Source organism: Bos indicus x Bos taurus, chromosome 1, assembly GCF_003369695.1.
Source record: "Bos indicus x Bos taurus breed Angus x Brahman F1 hybrid chromosome 1, Bos_hybrid_MaternalHap_v2.0, whole genome shotgun sequence".
Taxonomy (NCBI): Eukaryota; Metazoa; Chordata; class Mammalia; order Artiodactyla; family Bovidae; genus Bos; species Bos indicus x Bos taurus.
Window position 1 is genome coordinate 64,892,915 of NC_040076.1, and position 19,983 is coordinate 64,912,897.

General features: G+C 42.0%; 1 protein-coding gene across 1 annotated transcript in view; it reads right to left on the reverse strand.

Annotated features, from left to right (window-relative positions):
* Positions 1-10,571: 10,571 nt before the first annotated feature.
* The window catches only part of FSTL1 (follistatin like 1), a 56,956-nt gene continuing 47,544 nt past the window's right edge, over positions 10,572-19,983 (reverse strand). The window contains exons 8-11 of the mRNA XM_027530435.1: positions 18,310-18,422; positions 17,880-17,990; positions 16,780-16,856; positions 10,572-13,203 (exon numbers count right to left, since the gene is read on the reverse strand). Of these exons, the coding sequence (XP_027386236.1) occupies positions 13,159-13,203; positions 16,780-16,856; positions 17,880-17,990; positions 18,310-18,422 (346 nt within the window). The 3' untranslated portion in view covers positions 10,572-13,158. The remainder of the gene's footprint in view (positions 13,204-16,779; positions 16,857-17,879; positions 17,991-18,309; positions 18,423-19,983) is intronic.

Here is a 19,983-nt window from a genome sequence, read left to right on the forward strand (position 1 = left end):
AGTAAGGGCTTCCCCAGTGGCTAAGTGGTAAAGAATCTGCCTGCCAATGCAGGAGACATAGGAGACTCAGGAGATCTTCCTGTCGAAGATCTCCTGGGGGAGGAAATGGCAACCCATTCCAGTATTCTTGCCTGGAAAATCCTGTGGACAGAGGAGCCTGGCAGGCCACAGTCCATGGGATCACAAAGAGTCAGACATGACTGAGTAAATGAGCATGCCCGCACACAAGTAAAGAGAGGAGGATAGGAGAATGATGTGAAAGCCATAATGAGAATAAAGAAATTCCCTTACCTAGATGCATAAGGAATGTTAGAAAACCAGCACCACTTGAAAGGCCTATATGGGAAGAAATGTCTTTAGCAGAGTCCAATTTCAGTTAGAGGCAGAAGGTGAGGGAAATGTTAACAAAAGTTGAGAACAGAAGGGGTGTGCTGATGATTGGTAGCAAGTTTCAGAGAGCACAGTTTCAGAAGTTTCAGAAGTTGGGAATAGGCTGGGAGTAGGTTGGAAATGGGGTCAATAAAGGGAGAGTAAAGAGCCATGTGGGGCTCAGATGCACTGAAGGCCTTGGTGTATCTTGTACATACATGCTTAGCCGCTCAGTCATGTCTGACTCTGTGCAGCCCCATAGACTTTAGCCCACCAGGCTCCTCTGCCCATTGGATTTTCCAGGCAAGAATACTGGAGTGGGTTGCCATTTCCTCCTCCAGGGGATTTTCCCGACTCAAGGATTAAACCTAAGTCTCTTGTGTCTCGTGCATTGCAGGCAGATTCTTTACCCGCTGAACCCGAAGTGTTAGTCGCTCAGTTGTGTCTGACTCTTTGCGACTCCATGGACTATAGCCCTCCAGGCTCTTCTATCCATAGAATTCTCCAGACAAGACTACTGGAGCAGGTAGCCATTGCCTTCTCTAGTGGATCTTCCCAGCCCAGGGATCAAACCAGGGTCATCTGCATTGCAGGCAGATTCTTTACCATCTGAGCCAGCAGGGAAGCCCAAAAGCACAGGCTCAGTAGTTGTGGTGCATGATCTGAGTTGCTCTGTGGCATGTGGGATCTTCCCAGATCAGGTATCGAACCCATGTCTCTTGCATTGGCAGGTGGATTTTTTACCACTGAGCCACCATGGAAGTGGTGGTAAACATAAATTGGGAATCAAACCTGATGAGATTAGATATGGTGGTCTCAAGGCAGACTCTGATGGCCTAGCTGTGATTGTTATCGAGGGGAAAAGCGTGAGGTTATCAGGAGCATAGAGACGTCTGAGCTCTCTTCATTCTCTGTGATGGAGGTGTGGAGGCCAGGGTGGAGCAGATTTAGCTGGAACACATGGAACTGGGACTCCCTTTTGATTCTTGTGGGTAACAACATGGAAGTTGGAGAAAGAGAAGCAAGATGGCTTAAATTGTGTATGTTACAACTCAAGAGTGCTCCACGGACATAGACTCTAATGTGCCTGGCACCCCTGGAGAAAGGCAGCATGACTGCCCTGGAGAAACACATTCTTTAAAGCACCTCACTGTATGCGCAAACTTACTGCCTTGCTGGAATTCAGTATTATTCATCTTGTCATAAGACTTTGAAACCCTCCAACCAATAGGGTTGTTACTTTTCTCAGGACACCCTGGGAACATCCTCCCAGCTCCTCCCTTTTTAAGCTCACAAGCTAATAAACAGACTCTGCAGTCATTCCTTGGCCTGGGATGTGTTCCTTCCAACATATATTGGAATGTGGTGGGATCTGGTGACGGATGATATTGGTTCCTCTTAGATGTATCTCTGTCCCACAAACCTAACACAGAGGAGTACTATTCCAAAACCCTGAGCCTATTTTGCTTGTTTCCCTTCACTTTCTGCAAGTTGGTGGGAAATATCTCATTCATTTTCCTTTTTCTTTTTGCTCCTCTCATTTTTCCACTAATGTTATTCTTGAATTCATGAATTAGTAGTATTAATGAATGAGTAGCATTACTGTTGAATGAATGAATGAGTAAAGCAGAATTTTGCCTTACAAATGAAGGAGAGTTGCTGGTGGTGAATGAATTCTTTGAGGGCTACTGGTCTTAGGAGGAACAGAGAACTCATTTTTCACAACTGTTCTTTCCTGTGTGTCTTTCAGGAATGCATTGTAGCTGAATGCAGGTTTTGCCTCTAATAGACAACTGCAGTCTACCATGTTTTCTTTTTCTCAGGGAGAAAGTATTCCCGTACATGTGACTACCATTAAGAGATTTGAATAACATCTGCCCAAGGACCAAACTGTCTTGCCTTTAGCCATTGGAGCTCCTGGCTTTCTCTTGTGAACTATATTCTCTTTGTCCTAGGCACCTATCTGTCATAAACATAACAGATTAGGAGGTAACAGGCCCAGGGTACTGGATGTTGACTAAAACTATAGGCGATCCCGTTTTATCTCTTATAGGTCTGTAGATTAATAAAGTCTTGTTTCTTTATCCCTAATTATCTTATTTATAAGATTTACTTTTATTTGACCTCATACCTCTCACACGTCAAGTTCTCTGAATAAAATTTAACAATCTTTTCTGTGAGATGAAAGATGATTAAAAACCTCATGAATGTTCCGCTCTGTGTATGATTCACCGATGTGGTGCTGCAGTGACAGACGATTTGTTGGAGACTCCAGGGCAGAGCAGGTTTTCTCCAAGCCAGAATTTTGGGGTTTTGGTATTGATGTTATTATATGGGCACTCTACCAATACAAAGTTAAGAGAAAGACATCTTCCTAAAGGTGATTATGGACAGGAATTACTATATTTGTAAAAGCCTTCTGTGGCATACCTGAACAAAGGCTATGAAAATCATAGAAAATCAAAGGTGAGGTCAACTCTTGAACTTTTCTGATTTGCCCAGTTGATTTCAGAGTCTCTATTATTCTTAAAATTCACTTTCCAAATCTCTCCTATCTTTATGCCTTTTGTACAGTATCTCCTCCTTTGTTCCTTTTGGAAGGAGGTGGGGGTGATAGCTTTCCTGGGTCTTGTAGGAATCAAGATTAGGTTATGGGAAAGAGGAGGAAAAGGCATGTAAGAGAAAAGGAAATTCAGAAAATCATCCAGGAACCAGAGATTTTAGTTGGCTTGAAACCCAAATTTTTTGAATTACTGGATTCAGTGATAAAATAGTTTTGAAGGGCATAAGACATATGTCTGCTTCTAACACCTACCCATAGACTGTCACAAAAAGGAGGCACATCAGAGAGGTTTACCCGGCCAGACCTCTGAGGTGTGCACTGGAGGCTGCTGGGCTCCCACGCTGGCTGGTGTGACTCCTGGATGCATCATCTCTGGGGAGACCAAGTTGGACTGGGGGGTCATGCCTCAGGGAACTTAAGAGACATGGTCTGTACTCACATATCTACTTAAAAGTGAGAAGATATGCAGACAGTTATTAGAACTAAATGAAAAAATTTATTAATTACTAAATGTGCTCAGCGATTACATAGAGAACATTAATGATTAATTTGTGGTTCATACTGATGCAATAATTTTTAAAATAAAGGGAAGGATTATGGCAAGGTAAAATGACTAAGAGAGGGATGCAGATTTGAAGCCCAACTCTGTTCTTTGCTAATTGTGAGCTCTTACCTAAGTTCCTTAAACTTTACAAACTGTGTGTTCCTCATCTGTAAAATATCTTTTTCACAAAGTCATTGTGAAAATTTTAAGACTGTATTGTAAAATAGATTAAAATAATTGGTGATAAGGATGGTATTTGACACTTACACAGCACTTTTATGTACCAAAGACTATTTGAAAAAATCACATACAATACCTCACTGAATCCTTGAAAAAAAAGAAAAAAAATGAGGTAGGTACTATTGTTATGCCACTTCGAGAGGAAACTGGGACACAAAGAGGTAAAGAGCAGGAGAAGGATCAGGATATAAACTCAAGATGCCTGGTATTAAACATTACAGTATATTGTCTCTCAGGAAGTTACCAGTCAGGCTTCTCTGGCGGCTCAGTGGTAAATAACCCACCTGCCGATGTGGAAGATGTGGGTTTGATCCCTAGGTTGGCAACATCTCCTGGAGAAGGAAAATGGCAACCTACTCCAGTATTCTTTCTGGGTAATTCCATGAATAGAGGAGCCTGGGGGTCTACCCTTTGGCAGGGTCACAAAAGGGTCGGAAACAACTCCGTGACGACACAAGAACAACAACAAAGTTATCAGTCACAATGAGAACAGTGTTGTTATACAGGTCAGTTAGCAAGAAGCTGAAACATGAGGTTAAAAATAGCATTTACAAAAGACAAAGAATATGTAAAATGATAAATATTACTGGCCACTTGGTTTAACTGTGGAGTCTGGTGGAAGAACTTTTAAGCAGGCGTTTTGTTTTGAGTTGTCACTGCTCCTTGGAAAATGACAAATTCTGCTAACTTATATAATTTAAACGAGGCTAGGCCTACAAGGATAAAGTCCCTTCTCTTCTGTAGGACAAAATTTCCTTTAAAATGTTTCGTCCTCCTGACAATTGTGTACGGGTTTCCTTGTTAAATATTTTATTTTTATCCATTAACAACCTTGTCTCTTATTTTCCTGGCAATACATTCTTTTTACAGGCCCTGACATTATCAAGTTTCCTAAGTTTCTTACTTGACCATGGCAAGTCATTTAAGACCTATGCATTCCAGGGGTCATGATCTGGGTGCATTTCCTGTTCCTATTTCCTAAATTTATTTAACCGGTTTTCTAATGAGTTGTGTTACTTCCCTTCATATATTCACGGTGGTTCCTTCTCAGTTTTGACCTGTCTATAGAATCCCTATCACCACTGCCCATCTGAACTTTCTACATGCTGTATTTTCATGTATGAATTAAACCCATTGTACCTTTCTTCTGTGTACACTTTTTGTTAATGATGCCATAAGAAAGCAGGAGAAATACATATATCCAGAGTTACTCAAAAAGAGTCTCTGTCTTTATTATAGACTTTCCCAACTCAACACTGTCTTTTCTTTTTCCCCCCTCATTTGATATATTCTCCATAGACCATCTTGTCTATACAAAGGAATACTATCTCTATACTTTTCCAAAATCTTTATCTCTAGTCCAGATCTCTTCCCAAACTTTCCTATTCAACTACTTACAAGATCTCTCCAAACTCAGACTCAATCTGTGCAAAACTGAATTCATCTCCCATTCCTTCCTCCCTTCCCCAGCCAGTGGGTTTCTCCTGCTCTCTTACCAACCCCAGGAAATGGCACTTTATCTACCAAGTCATCCAAGTTGGAACCTTAGGGTCATTCTTGACCATTGCCTCCTCAACTCCTATAGCCAGTCATTAGCCAGCTCTTGTCAATATTACCTCCTTAACCTTCTATTAGTCCCCCAATGCCATTATCTTAATTCAAGTCACCATTATTTCTCACCTCATTCCTGAAGTAACCTTCTAATTGATCTACTACTGCCGGATGTTGCCACCCTCACAACAAACAGCTAATAATAATTTATGAAGAACTATTACAAAGCAGTAAGAAAAAGGCCAACAATCAATAGAAAATGAATGAAGGGAATGAAACAAAAGAACAAGGACCAACATGGAAAGATGTTCAATCTCACATAAGGAATAGTACAATACATTAATTAAAAATAAGCCAACAACACTGGCTATAACTGTGATTTCTTTCGCTTTAGAAAATAAAGCATTCAGCTTTTTCCAGACTTTACCATGCAAGAACTCCTTGAATTCTTGAGCTAAGGAGTAATATAATCAAAGAGGTGCTTTAGGAAGGTACAGGTTGAGGGCATTGGAAGAACTAGGAACAGAGATAAGTTAAGAGGCTATTGCTGTCAGTCATTGAGAAGAAGGTCTGAATTAGAATAAAAATAGAAATAATAATGTGCTTAGTTTAAGGGATGTGTCTACTCACAGCTTTAGTCATAGATATATGCATGTATATGCTTTCATGCAAATAGATATTGTTTTTGCAAGGAGAGAGAAATTTACATAAATAGATGTGCATTTCTCTGTGTTACCTTTGTTTTTCACTGTCTGTGACTGTATCGTTTACTTTTTTATTCAGCAAATACTTACTGAGCCCTGATTTTGTGCAAAGCAATGTTCCAGGTACCATGGTAGAACATGAACATGAATCAAACACAAATCCAATGCTTGAGGAGCTTACAGACCAGAAAGAGAGAACACATTTGTCAAATAGCTAAAATGCAAATTAATGAAGTGATAAATATCATAAAGTTAGAAAGTTCAGAAAAGAAAGTCATTACCTTAGCTGGAGAGATAAGGGAGAAGATGGCATTTGAACTTGGTTTTAAGGAATTAAGAGGATGATAGAGTTACCATATGATCCAACAATCCCACTTCTGAGCATATATCTGGAGGAAAATCTAACTTGGAAAGATACATGCACCCCAGTGGTTATAGCAGCACAATTCACAATAGTCAAGACGTGGAAGCAACCTAAATGTCCACTGACACATGAATGGATAAAGATGTGGCATATATACACCACAAACACACACACACACATCCATACAATGGAATATTACTCAGCCATTCTCCAACACCACAGTTCAAAAGCATCAATTCTTCAGTGCTCAGCTTTCTTCACAGTCCAACTCTCACATCCATACATGACTACTGGAAAAACCATAGCTTTGACTAGACAGACCTTTGTTGACAAACTAAAGTCTCTGCTTTTGAATATGCTATCTAGGTTGGTCATAACTTTCCTTCCAAGGAGTAAGCATCTTTTAATTTCATGGCTGCAGTCACCATCTGCAGTGATTTTGGAGCCCAGAAAAATAAAGTCTCTCACTATTTCCCCATCTATTTCCCATGAAGTGATGGGACCAGATACCATGATCTTAGTTTTCTGAATGTTGAGCTTTAAGCCAACTTTTTCACTCTTCTCTTTCACTTTCATCTTAAGTTCCTCTTCACTGTCTGCCATAAGGGTGCTGTCATCTGCATATCTGAGGTTATTGATATTTCTTCTGGCAATCTTGATTCCAGCTTGTGCTTCTTCCAGCCCAGTGTTTCTCATGATGTACTCTGCATAGAAGTTAAATAAGCAGGGTGACAATATACAGCCTTGAGTACTCTTTTTCCTATTTGGAAACAGTCTGTTGTTCCATGTCCAGTTCTAATTGTTGCTTCCTGACCTGCAGATAGGTTTCTCAAGAGGTAGGTCAGGTAGTCTGGTATCCCCATCTCTTTCAGAATTTTCCAGTTTATTGTGATCCACATAGTCAAAGGGTTTGGCATAGTCAGTAAAGCAGAAATAGATGTTTTTCTGAAATGCCCTTGCTTTTTCCATGATCCAGCAGATGTTGGCAATTTGATCTCTGGTTCCCCTGCCTTTTCTAAAACCAGCTTGAACATCTGGAAGTTCACAGTTCACATATTGCTGAAGCCTGGCTTGGAGAATTTTGAGCATTACTTTACTAGCATGTGAGATGAGAGCAATTGTGTGGTAGTTTGAGCATTCTTCGGCATTGCCTTTCTTTGGGACTGGAATAAAAACTGACCTTTTCCAGTCTTGTGGCCACTGCAGAGTTTTCCAAATTTGCTGGCATATTGAGTGCAGCACTTTCACAGCATCATCTTTTAGGATTTGGAATAGCTCAACTGGAATTCCATCACCTCCTCTAGCTTTGTTTGTAGTGATGCTTCCTAAGGCCCACTTGACTTCACATTCCAGGATGTCTGGCTCTAGGTGACTGATCACACCATTGTGATTATCAGGGTTGTGAAGATCTTTTTTGTATAGTTCTTCTGTGTATTCTTGCCATCTCTTCTTAATATCTTCTGCTTCTGTTAAGTCCATACCATTTCTGTCCTTTATCGAGCCCATCTTTGCATGAAATATTCCCTTGGTATCTCTAATTTTCTTGAAGAAAGCTCTAGTCTTTCCCATTCTATTGTTTTCCTCGATTTCTTTGCATTGATCGCTGAGAAAGGCTTTATCTCTCCTTGCTATTCTTTGGAATTCTGCATTCAGATGGGTGTATCTTTCCTTTTCTCCTTTGCTTTTTGCTTCTCTTCTTTTCGCAGCTATTTGTAAGGCCTCCTCAGACAGCCATTTTGCCTTTTTGCATTTCTTTTTCTTGGGGATGGTCTTGATCCCTGTCTCCTGTACAATGTCATGAAATTCTGAAAAAAAAAAAAAAAAAGAAATTCTGTCCATAGTTCATCAGGCACTCTATCAGATCTAGTCCCTTAAATCTATTTGTCACTCCCACTGTATAATCATAAGGGATTTGATTTAGGTTATACCTGAATGGTGTGAGTGGTTTCCCCCACTTTCTTCAATTTAAGTCTGAATTCGGCAATAAGGAGTTCATGATCTGAGCCATAGTCAGCTCCTGGTCTTGTTTTTGCTGACTGTATAGAGCTTCTCAATCTTTGGCTGCAAAGAAAACTAGCCAATCTAATCACATGGACCACAGCCTTGTCTAACTCAACGAGTAAAATTTAGTTCAGTTCAGTTCAGTCCCTCAGTCATGTCCAACTCTTTGCAACCCCATGAATTGCAGCACACCAGGCCTCTCTGTCCATCACCAACTCCCGGAGTTCACCCAAACTCATGTCCATAGAGTCCATGATGCCATCCAACCATCCCATCCTCTGTCGTTCCCTTCTTCTCCTCCCCCAATCCCTCCCACCATCAGTCTTTTCCAATGAGTCAACTCTTTGCATCAGATGGCCAAAGTATTGGAGTTTCAGTTTTAGCATCAGTCCTTCCAAAGAACACCCAGGACTGATTTCCTTTGGAATGGACTGGTTGGATTTCCTTGCAGTCCAAGGACTCTCAAGAGTCTTCTCCAACACCACAGGTCAAAAGCATCAATTCTTCAGCGCTCAGCTTTCTTCACAGTCCAACTCTCAATGGACCTTTGTTGGCAAAGTAATGTCTCTGCTTTTCAATATGCTGTCTAGGTTGGTCATAACTTTCCTTCCAAGGAGTAAGCATCTTTTAATTTCATGGCTGCAATCACCATCTACAGTGATTTTGGAGCCCAGAAAAATAAAGTCTGACACTGTTTCCACATGTATTTCCCATGGAGAGATGGGACCAGATGCCATGATCTTAATTTTCTGAATATTGAGCTTTAAGCCAACTTTTTTTCACTCTCCTCTTTCACTTTCATCAAGAGGCTTTTTAGTTCCTCTTCACTTTCTGCCATAAGGGTGCTGTCATCTGCCTATCTGAGGTTGTTGATATTTCTTCTGGCAATCTTGATTCCAGCTTGTGCTTCTTCCAGCCCAGTGTTTCTCATGATGTACTCTGCATAGAAGATAAATAAGCAGGGTGACAATATACAGCCTTGATGTACTCCTTTTCCTATTTGGAAACAGTCTGTTGTTCCATGTCCAGTTCTAACTATTGCTTCCTGACCTGCAGATAGGTTTCTCAAGAGGCAGGTCAGGTAGTCTGGTATTCCCATCTCTTTCAGAATTTTCCAGTTTATTGTGATCCACACAGTCAAAGGCTTTGGTATAGTCAGTAAAGCAGAAATATATGTTTTTCTGGAATATCTTTGCTTTTTCAATGATCCAGCAGATGTTGGCAATTTGATCTCTGGTTCCTCTGCCTTTTCTAAAACCAGCTTGAACATCTGGAAGTTTACATTTCACATATTGCTGAAGCCTGGCTTGGAGAACTTTGAGCATTATTTTACTAGCATGTGAGATGAGTGCAATTGTGCAGTAGTTTGAGCATTCTTTGGCATTGCCTTTCTATGACTAAAATTAAGACAGCTTAAACCTCATCAACTGTAATGCGCTCTTCTAGAAGCCAGAATTAATGGTCATGGGGAGTGAATGATATCTGTAAGAATCATTTGGACAGGCGGTTGGAAAATAAGTATTGGTCATGTGTCTCCAAGATGGTATTGATCAGACAACATGCAGTCGACTTGGAAATGTTTACTGCATGGGATGCACATGTATCAGGTAAATAGCCACTAAGCTTAGTCAACCAGATCTTCACAAGCTTCCTGTGCCAGGTTCCCAGGTTTGTTTGACTTCTCATACAAGTTTACCTGTAATCAGCCTTCAGTCTCATCAGATTCTTGGCAGCTTTAGGAGTCATTTGGTTTAACCTCTTCTCAAAGAGGAATGTTCCCAGAGTTCTCATCATTTCTTATCCAGACCCACCATCAGTGATTTTTTTTTAAAATAAACTTGTTTTATCAGTCCATGAGCAAACCTTCCTGCCTACAGCTTCAGTCCCAAGATTAAGATAAACTTTTCAGGCCTCTTTTAAGCCTCTTGAAACTCAAATTCACTTTTATAAGGTAAATGGTTAATGTTCTTATAACTTTCTCTCTCTTGCTCCATGCTCAATCACATCTGACTCTTTGTGATGCTTTGGACTACAGCCCGCCAGACTCCTCTGTCCATGGAATTTCTCAGGCAAGAAAACTGGAGTGGGTTACCATTTCCTACATCAGGGGATCTTCCCGACCCAAGGACTGAAATTCCATCTCCTGCACTGCAGAAGATTCTTTACGATTGAGCCATTGGGAAGCCCTCTCACAACTTTATTTGGCCTTAATTGAGGGGAAGGAAAATGACACAGTTATTGTTTTAATTTCTTTATTTATCAATAGTATCCAAAAAAAGAATCAAGAGTTACAAAAACAAGTTAAATGCAATATGGAAGCCTACTAAATACAAATACATTTCACAAACACACAGGCAAAAGAAACCTGTCCAAATTTGCTTCTTGAAATTTGACTATTTAAAAACATAAATGTAAAGGAAAGACATTCAGACAGGTCCAAATGGTCTTATTAGCAGGTGGAGGAGCCCTGCTTTCCAAAAACAGTGATGGAGTCCAGAGCCATGGCATGTGAGAAGGTTTCCATGGACACTGAATCTTAACAGATGCTATAATGTCTTTATAAAAACCATAGACACACAGAGAAAGCCCAAGGAAGCTTGCAGTCTAAGCCCTGTGCTTTTAGAGAGCTGGAGGAACTGAACCTGATTTAATTCTGTTTATTTGCTCCATGCAAAGCTCTATGCAAGACTCCCCAAACTAGGCTATTTAGCAGCTTTCTGTGAATGATCATCATCACGTGACTCTATGGTGCCGACAGCAGCTTCCCTATTTACAGGAGGAATGCAGGTTAGGGTCAACATCGCAGGGTAGGGTCATCTTGGATGGCAGCCACTGACCTAAAGGTAACAGGTGAGGAGACATTCTGCCTTCTTTTTTAAACAGACTGGTACTCCCGCCCTCTCTTCTGGTGTTCAAGGGCTGGCAAAACTTGGTCAAGATGTGCTGTTGGGAGCTCTCCAAGGCACTTTGACATGGAGGTGCATTTCAAACTGTATAAGTTGGGTTGGAAGAGAGCTTTTAAGTGGGATGATTTAACAAAAACTCAGAATTCTAAACAAAGTGGAATGTTCTTCTTTCAAAGGAGAAAAAGGAAACCTGGTTAGAAGGAATTACATTTTCAGCACAACTTTCTCAGAGTTGCCTGTGCAATACGGCCCCCATGATTTCCCTCTGGTGGTCTGTAATCTGCTTTCTGAAAATGAGATCTTATGTCAAGTTTTTAATTTTGTTATTCTAAATGCATCTTAAACATGGTATTGCGCGGGGTTAATTATCACAAGGGTCAAAAGACACAGAAATGACTGACTTCTCCCCAGTCACACTTTTAGGATTTGATTCCACTTTTTTCCCTGTCTTAAAATGTAAACCTTCTTTTCCCCTCATCTCTAAAGGGAGAGTCCTTTTTCTTCCCAAGAAGGTTAAAGATGAACTGCAAAAGCAAAGACAAAGAAGTGGTTCTCTTTCTCACTCTCTTCCTGGGTAGGCTTTACTTGAGGGCTCTACATCATAGCACAACCTGTGGGGCCATTCAGACCGAGGTCAAATTTGGTCATCTGATTCTTACATAAAAACAAGGTTTCATTTATCCTAAGGAGGAGAAAAATCATCTTCTCCTTCTGGACCTATTACCAGAATCACAGAATTTACAGTTCCTCAAATCAAGTTTAATGCATTCCTACCTGTTCACCGAGGAAACTAAGGCCCAGAAACAGGAAGAGATGGGCCAGAGTCACTCTCCTACTTAGTGCAGGATCAACGAGCATATTGATAGGCTGGGAACTAAGTCTTGCTTAGCTGCGCTTGTTTCCATCCTTTGGAATACTGATTTGTATGGCTCTATCAGAATAAATGAAAACAAGTTAGCGTTGTGGATCTTAAAGGCTTTGTGTGGGGATACTTCTCATGGCTTCTGTCTGAGGCACCCCCTGCTCCTCTGGCAGACTACAGACCCACTGGAAACCATAGGAGAATTCCAGGCTGCATGTGGCAGGGTGGGGAGATGTCTGGGTGATAGCATCTCTGCACAAGGAAGAATCCCAAACTCTCCCATCTCTGAAATGCAGGACTAATGAAAAATAATTACAAAAGCTTAATTTCTAGTTAAGAAAATAAAATATTAAACAACAACAATAATATAATGATAATAATTGAAGAATGAAATCAACTTGCCAAAAAAAGTTTACAGAAAAATAGCACCTTTGGTAAAAAGTATTTTAAAAATTTGGTTAGATCTCTAAGGGGCTCAAAGTCTACAAGTATCTGCATCATTTGGGGGCACCCTCTCTGAGACACTGGGGAACTAGCAGGATGGCCGTGTGTCTAGAGCCAGCGGCTGGGGCCTTGAGGAGAAGCACAGATGCTAGAGGTCTGTTACGCTGATGGTGGCAGGAAGGGCTGGAAGCAGAATGCCGTCTTCTTCTCTGAGTTTCCCAATTCCCTCCTCTGGGGACAGCCTGCTCAGCTCTCTCTCACTGCCTGCACTCCCTGCAGCATGTTCACAGCTGTGCTATACTCAGAAGGGTTCCAGATCTGGGTCCACTCTCCCAATCCTGATGCAGTTTCCTTACTTGCCTCCGGCCCCTGAGCACACTGACAGCTTCTCCCAAAACACTCCTAGAAATGAAGGCTCTGGCCTTTCCCCTCCTAGCCAGCCACCCCCATTTCCTTTATTGCAAAACAAATAGACAAAATAAAACTCATTGCTATATAAGCAAATACAGGTGATTTGGCGGTTGTAGCAGACACTTGCATATACTGAACTCAGCGCTGAAACTGAAGAGAAGGTGCCAGGCTCCAGACACCATTCCCAGATGCCTCCTCATTAGATCTCTTTGGTGCTCACTCTCTTGGACTTTTCAGCTGTTTCCTTTGAGAGGCAAGAGAAATAAACATAATGAAATATTTTAAAAAATTATTGGCATTTATCTAGTCTTCAAGGCCAGCATTCACAGAAACATGCTCATGCTGAATTTTGGTTCTGTTTACTTGTCTATCTCCTCCACAGATGATGAACAACTTGAGGGCAAGGATCATGTCTTACCATGACACAGCTGCATAGGGCTGTGGCTAAATTAAGAGCTGACTCTAAACTCCTATGAAACAATAAGGTCAGACATTATTATATTCATTTAAAAAATGAAGAAAGGATGCTACATGGAAGTGCTACGAAATGTTTTGAATCCAAGTTTAGAGAAGCATTGAGAGGGACAGGCTCTGGAAGCAGACTGCCTGAGCTTGAATCATAGCTGTGCAACTTTCTGGGGGACTCGGGCATTATTATGAATAATAATATTATTATTATTTTTATAACAGTGGCAAATGTCTCCAAAGAAGACATTCTTACAGCCAAGAAACACATAAGAAGACGCTTGACATCATTAAGCATTAGGGAAATGAAAATCAAAATACAATGAGATGTCATTTCACACCCACTAGGATGTCTAATAAAAAATAACCACAATGAAAAATGATGGTGAGTTTGTGAGAAATTGGAATATGACTGGTTAGGATATAAAATAGTATAGTCACTTTGGAAAACAATCTGGCAGTTTATTAAAAGATTAAACACAAAGTTACCCTGTGATCCAGCAATCCCACTCCTTAGGTACATACCCAAGAGAAGTGAAAACATATGTCCACAGAGAAACTTGTAGAAGAATGTTTACAGCAGTATCATTCATCATAGTCAGAAAGTAGAAGCAAACTAAATATATACCAACTGATGAATGGATATACAAAATGTGGTATATCTATCCATGAAATGTTCTTTATTCATAAAAAGGAATGAAGTCTTGATTCACGCTACAATAAGGATAAACCTTGAAAACAGTACACTAAATGAAAAAAGTCAGACAGAAAAAGCCATATATTGTATGATTCCAATTATTTGTGTTCATAATAGGCAAATCTATAGAAACAGAAAATATAATAGTGGTTGCCAGGGGCTGAGAGAGGAGAGAATGTGAGTGACTTCTAATGGGTTTGGTGTTTCTTTTGGGGATGATGAAAATGATCTGGAAATAGACAGTGGTAATGGCTGACAATCTTGTGAATATATTAAAAACCATCTGATTGTATACTTTTAAAAGGGTGAGTTTTATGGTATGTGAATTACATCTCAATAAAAAATTAAATAGGGAATAAAAAACAGTGTTTGGCATCTAGTAGGCACTGTCAGCGGAAAAGGCGATGGCACCTGACTCCAGCACTCTTGCCTGGAAAATCCCATGGACGGAGGAGCCTGGTGGGCTGCAGTCCATGGGGTCGCGAACAGTCAGACACGACTGAGTGACTTCACTTTCACTTTCATGCATTGGAGAAGGAAATGGCAACCCTGGCAACCCACTCCAGTGTTCTTGCCTGGAGAATCCCAGGGATGGGGGAGCCTGTTCGGCTGCCGTCTATGGGGTCGCACAGGGTCAGACACGACTGAAGCGACTTAGCAGCAGCAGCAGCAGCAGCAGGCACTGTCAGTGCCCCATCCATAGCCCTTGTCTTCAACATTTCAGTACACTGGCCTGGCTCCTTACTGCCAGCACCTGCATCTTTTTGCCTGAGGCTTTCTCTGGCTGCTGAAGCCTGCTCTGCCCACACACGCTGACAGGCCAGAAATGCCAGGGAATTCATGTTTGCTGGTGGCGGCTCTCAGCCAGTGGCTGCTGGGAGCTCATGCAGGCACAGCCCGGCTCCCTGCCCCCTTTGCACTAACTGTTCCCAGAGTTCTGTAACAGGATAAGCTCCACTTGCCCCCAGTGGTAATGTGCCGGAATACACACTCATTATTTCTTCCCTCCTTGGGCTCACTTCCCAACTCCCCTTCTGGTGTTTCCTGGGGACTTCCTCCCAAATAAACTGTTTGTACTTGAGTTCTTACCTTAGCGTCTGCTTCTGAGGCAACTGACATAAAACGGACAAACTACATAATGTTAGCTATTATAACTCACTCCCCACTGTCTACTCTGATCATTTTTCCACCCTAGATGAAAGGAATTCCTATTAAGTGTTTTTTGCTTTTGTGGGTTTATACTAATCTGGAAGAAGCTCAAGGCTGCTGAAATATGAAAAAGCCAAGGACTAGGAGCTTCTGCATCTGTTTAAAAAACTGACATGAGGTTTCTACACTATCAGTGACAAAATGCACATGAAAAACCATCAATAAATATGAGCAATTACTATTAATACAAATAATTTTTGATTCTCAAGTCACATATTTCATCTCAATAGTTCCTGTGAGCATTACATTGCTTAAAAACTTATATGTCAGAGAGAAGGCTTGTATTACCAGACCTAGTTTACAGACAGATGACTCAAGGAACAATATCCTTTGTTAGGACTACAGGTAAACCAGTGGAAAGACAGTCCTAGGAGTCTAGCTCATCTAGATTTTCTCTCTAGGCCCTCAATAACATATTTCTCGCCAAGAAAGCCTTCAACTTAATGACATAGAACCTGAACAGAATTCTTATTATCCTTTCAAGTCTCTAGGAAACAGAATCTCTAAGTTCTCAGGCTCAGGCCAGCTTGGCATTTAACAAATCCTTTCTGCTACAGTCTAAATTCACTAATTTCATGCTCCCTGAGAGCCAATTATATACAGCAGTGTTCATAAGTTCATAAGTGAAAGTTGCTCAGTCAGACTCTTTGTGACCCCATGGACTATACAGTCCATGGAATTCTCCAGGCCAGAACACTGGAGTGGGTAGCCTCTCCCTTCTCCAGGGGATCTTCCCAACCCAGGGATCAAACCCAGATCTCCCGCATTGCAGGCGGATTCTTTACCAGCTGAGGTACCAGGGAAGCCCAAGAATACTGGAGTGGGTAGCCTCTCCCTTCTCCAGGGGATCTTCCCAACCCAGGGATCTAACCCAGGTCTCCTGCATTGCAGGCAGATTCTTTACCAGCTGAGTCACCAGGGAAGCCCAAGAATACTGGAGTGGGTAGCCTCTCCCTTCTCCAGGGGATCTTCCCAACCCAGGGATCAAACCCAGGTCTCCTGCATTGCAAGCGAATTCTTTACCAACTGAGCTATCAGGGAAGCCCATTATACAGCAGACCCTGTGCTAAATGCAGGGCTACACTGGTGAGCAGGTCACAGAGCCTGCTCTCAAGGAGCTCACAGCCTTTGGGTCTGGGCACTGGTCATGACAAGAAATAGGAATGCTTCTTTAGACCATGCTTATTTGCAAACCACCAACCACCTGATTCTAACTTATAGAGCAATTTACCAAGTTGTAATCTACATCTGCTGGGGCATATTGGCTCTACAAGGACTCTGGCAGGGAACTATCTGTATCATGATCTGCATGGCACAGGTATATAGGTGTGTCGTTCGGGACCTACTGTAAGGAACAGAGCACATGTCCTTGGTCACCTGGGGCATTAGGCAGTGTCTGCGTGGAGGACGGGCCTGGTGGTGACAGGGCTACCTAAACCAGCAACTTACCTGGTGCTTTTGAAGCTCCTGGACATATCTAGTCATTTCCTCCTCTGCCTGGGTCTGGGCCCCCTTCTGATTCTTTCCTATAAGAAGAATCAAGGCTCAGAGCAGTGGTAGCTGTTAGAGATCCCTCCAATACCTACCTTTTAGGCTTTCAAATTCATCTCCCATTTAACTTATGGAAGGAGAAATGAAATACCCACATTTCTCTGAATATAAAGTGTCCCAGGGAAATGGACACCTCCAAAGTAACATGCTTGGGTAGTAAGTGACTGGGCCAGGGCTCAAATCTAGGCTAAGTGGGGAGGGTGTGGAGCTAGAGTTCTAGAAACCTTTTCTGAAAGATCTCTTGGTAGAACTGTGCTAGTGGTGATGCTGGCTTGGGCACTGCACCCCTTCCCCAGATGTCTGATGTCTCCCAACCTGCCCTGCCCATGTCTTAACTATTTCAACTTTCTCTTTTTTTAGGCTTACCCAATCCTGCTAATTCAAACATGCTTATGAACATGTCTCCTTTTCCTGCCGGGCATAGATGGCAAGAAGTCATTTTGCCTTCCAATCACCTTAGTCTTTGACATAGAGGATTTCCTAAGCTGTCATAAGGATTAAGTGGGTTAAAATGTAAAGTGCTTAGAAGAAATGCATGCATGCATGTGTGTGTGTGTGCTCAGTTGTGTCCCACTCATTGTGACCGCAAGGGCTGTAGCCTACGAGGCTCCTCTGTCCATGGAATTTCCCATGCAAGAAAACTGGAGTGGGTTGCCATTTCCTACTCCAAGAAATGCACGTAATTCTCACTAATAAGTGTTTGCTTTCCTTTCTACTTTTACCACTCTAATCTCTTACCAACACTTGATCTTGCCCTGGGTCTTGAATCTTTCTTATTCCCAACCTCTGGAGTGACTTTCTAACATAGCACATCTAGCATAAGTGCTGTGCCCTCAAGGCTGCTCTCTGGGAGCCCTGACGGTCCAAATGTGAGTGGGTCTCTTGCCCTCCAGTTTCTTTTCTCCCAGCCACTGCACTCTTCCCCAGCATCCCCACCCTGACTTCTCTCATGGCGATTCATGAAGACAGCACTCTCCCTACCGGCCCTTCTTTCTCACCGTCACAGGTCATGGCTGTGCAGACCCAGTTTCCACAGGCACACACACAGCGGTTACAGTCCACCTCGGTCTCAGCTCCATCAGCATACGTTTCATCCTCCAGGGCACACTCTGTGTGACCAGAAATGAGGGGCAAAGGTTTAGGGTGAGGGTGGAACAGGACATCCTGGCTACCGTCTGTGCACCTTACCACCTTCCAGATAAGACCTGCTTGTCCCTCAGAGGCACGATAACTGAACAAATGCCTCTATCAACCCAAAGATTTTCGGACCTGAACCTCAGCATGGAGATAATGGGCTGGGGCCCAGTCTAGAATCACGGAAGGGAATTTTCTTGGTAAGCTCTGGAGAGTTCCACAGTCTCCTCTATCTTGGCCCCCTCCAAATAACCCCAACTCCCTACAAGCCGCTATTTCTTAGATTAGGCATACTCTTCTCTGGAGGGTTGAAGGATGGGTTGAGGCACTTGAGGAACTCTTGGAAGCTGAGTTTCCAGTCAGCATTTTCATCAGACAGTTCAATGAGAGCATCAACACAGAGTCCTCTGAAAAGAAAACACAGGAGAAACATGTTGGCAAGACCTCAGCTTCCCTCCTGAAGGAATCAAGCATCAGGATTACATACACCTGGGCCTCTGAAGGTGGCCCAAGAAACTATTTAAAGAGAAAGTTTCTACACTGACCTTCTACAACCATCATGTATCCTGACTCCAGTAAGCTTCCAACCTTTAGTTTATTATATGGGATATCAGATCATTCAAGTTTTTCAAATGATACTCCCAAGATGACTGAAGCTTCCTGGATGGTTTTGTCCACTTGGATTGACAAATGTTTCACCATCTGCACATACCTTCCACTATCAATTGCCTCCCCTGCTCCAGGTATAATGTATCAAGTCAACCGAACTAGAAAGATCAAATAAAAGTGGTAGGAACAGATGACATGAAAAGAATGTGTGATTTGAAAGAATATGACTTTGAAACCAGCAGCACCACTATCATCCTTTTATTATACAAAGAGATCTTTCAGAAAAGTTTTCTAGAACTCCAGCTCCCTCCCTCTCCCCTTGGCCTGGGTTTGAGCCCTGGCTCAATCACTTACAACCCAAATGGCCTTGAGCTAGTTATTCAACCTTCCTGCACCTGTTTGCTTATCTGTGAAATGGGGACAAGCGGCCTTCCGTCACTGCAGTGTTGTAAGGATCAAATGTTGAATTTGTAAAACATTATCTTATTGCAGGTCATCAAAATAAGAAGGATTTACAGGTATTATACTTCAAGGCAATAAGTAAAAGTTCAAAGCTCAGTCATGTCCAACTCTTTGTGACCCCATGGACTGTAGCCCGCCAGGCTCCTCTGTCCATGGGATTTTCCAGGCAAGAATACTGGAACGGGTTGCCATTTCCTTCTCCAGGGGATCTTCCTGACCCGGGGATCAAACCCAGGTCTCCTGCACTGCAGGAAGACTCCTTACCATCTGAGCCACCAGGGAAGCCTTAAGGCCATGGGTTATCATTAAAAAGGAACCCTAGAATCTGGGTTTCATTCTTTGCATTCTTTTGAACAAACAGGTGTTCTCCTGTTTTCCCTCAGTTGTGTCCAACTCTTTGTGACCCCATGGACTATACAAACCATGGAATTCTCCAGGCCAGAATACTGGAGTGGATAGTCATTCCCTTCTCCAGGGGAATCTTCCCAACCCAGGGATTGAACCCTGGTCTCCCAGATAGCAGGCGGATTCTTTACCAGCTGAGCCACCAGGGAAGCCCTTCCTATTTTTAATTCTTACCAATATACTGGAACCACAGTTAATTTAGGGATTAATTTTTATTAATTCTTAGGGGTTAACTTTATTAATATTTACTTAGGGGTTAATTTTTATTAATTCTTAGGGGGTAATTTTTAATAATGTTTACTCTGGAATAATACCAGAAAAGGAGAGGAACGTGCTCCCATTTGTAACAATTAGGGTTCTCTACATGAAATAGCACTTATTATCTTAAAATCAAATCTAAAGCTATTTTAGACTTATCATTAAATAGAACATTGAAGTAATTCCTTAAGAAAATGAACCATTAAAACATCACCCACAACACTAAGAAACAAC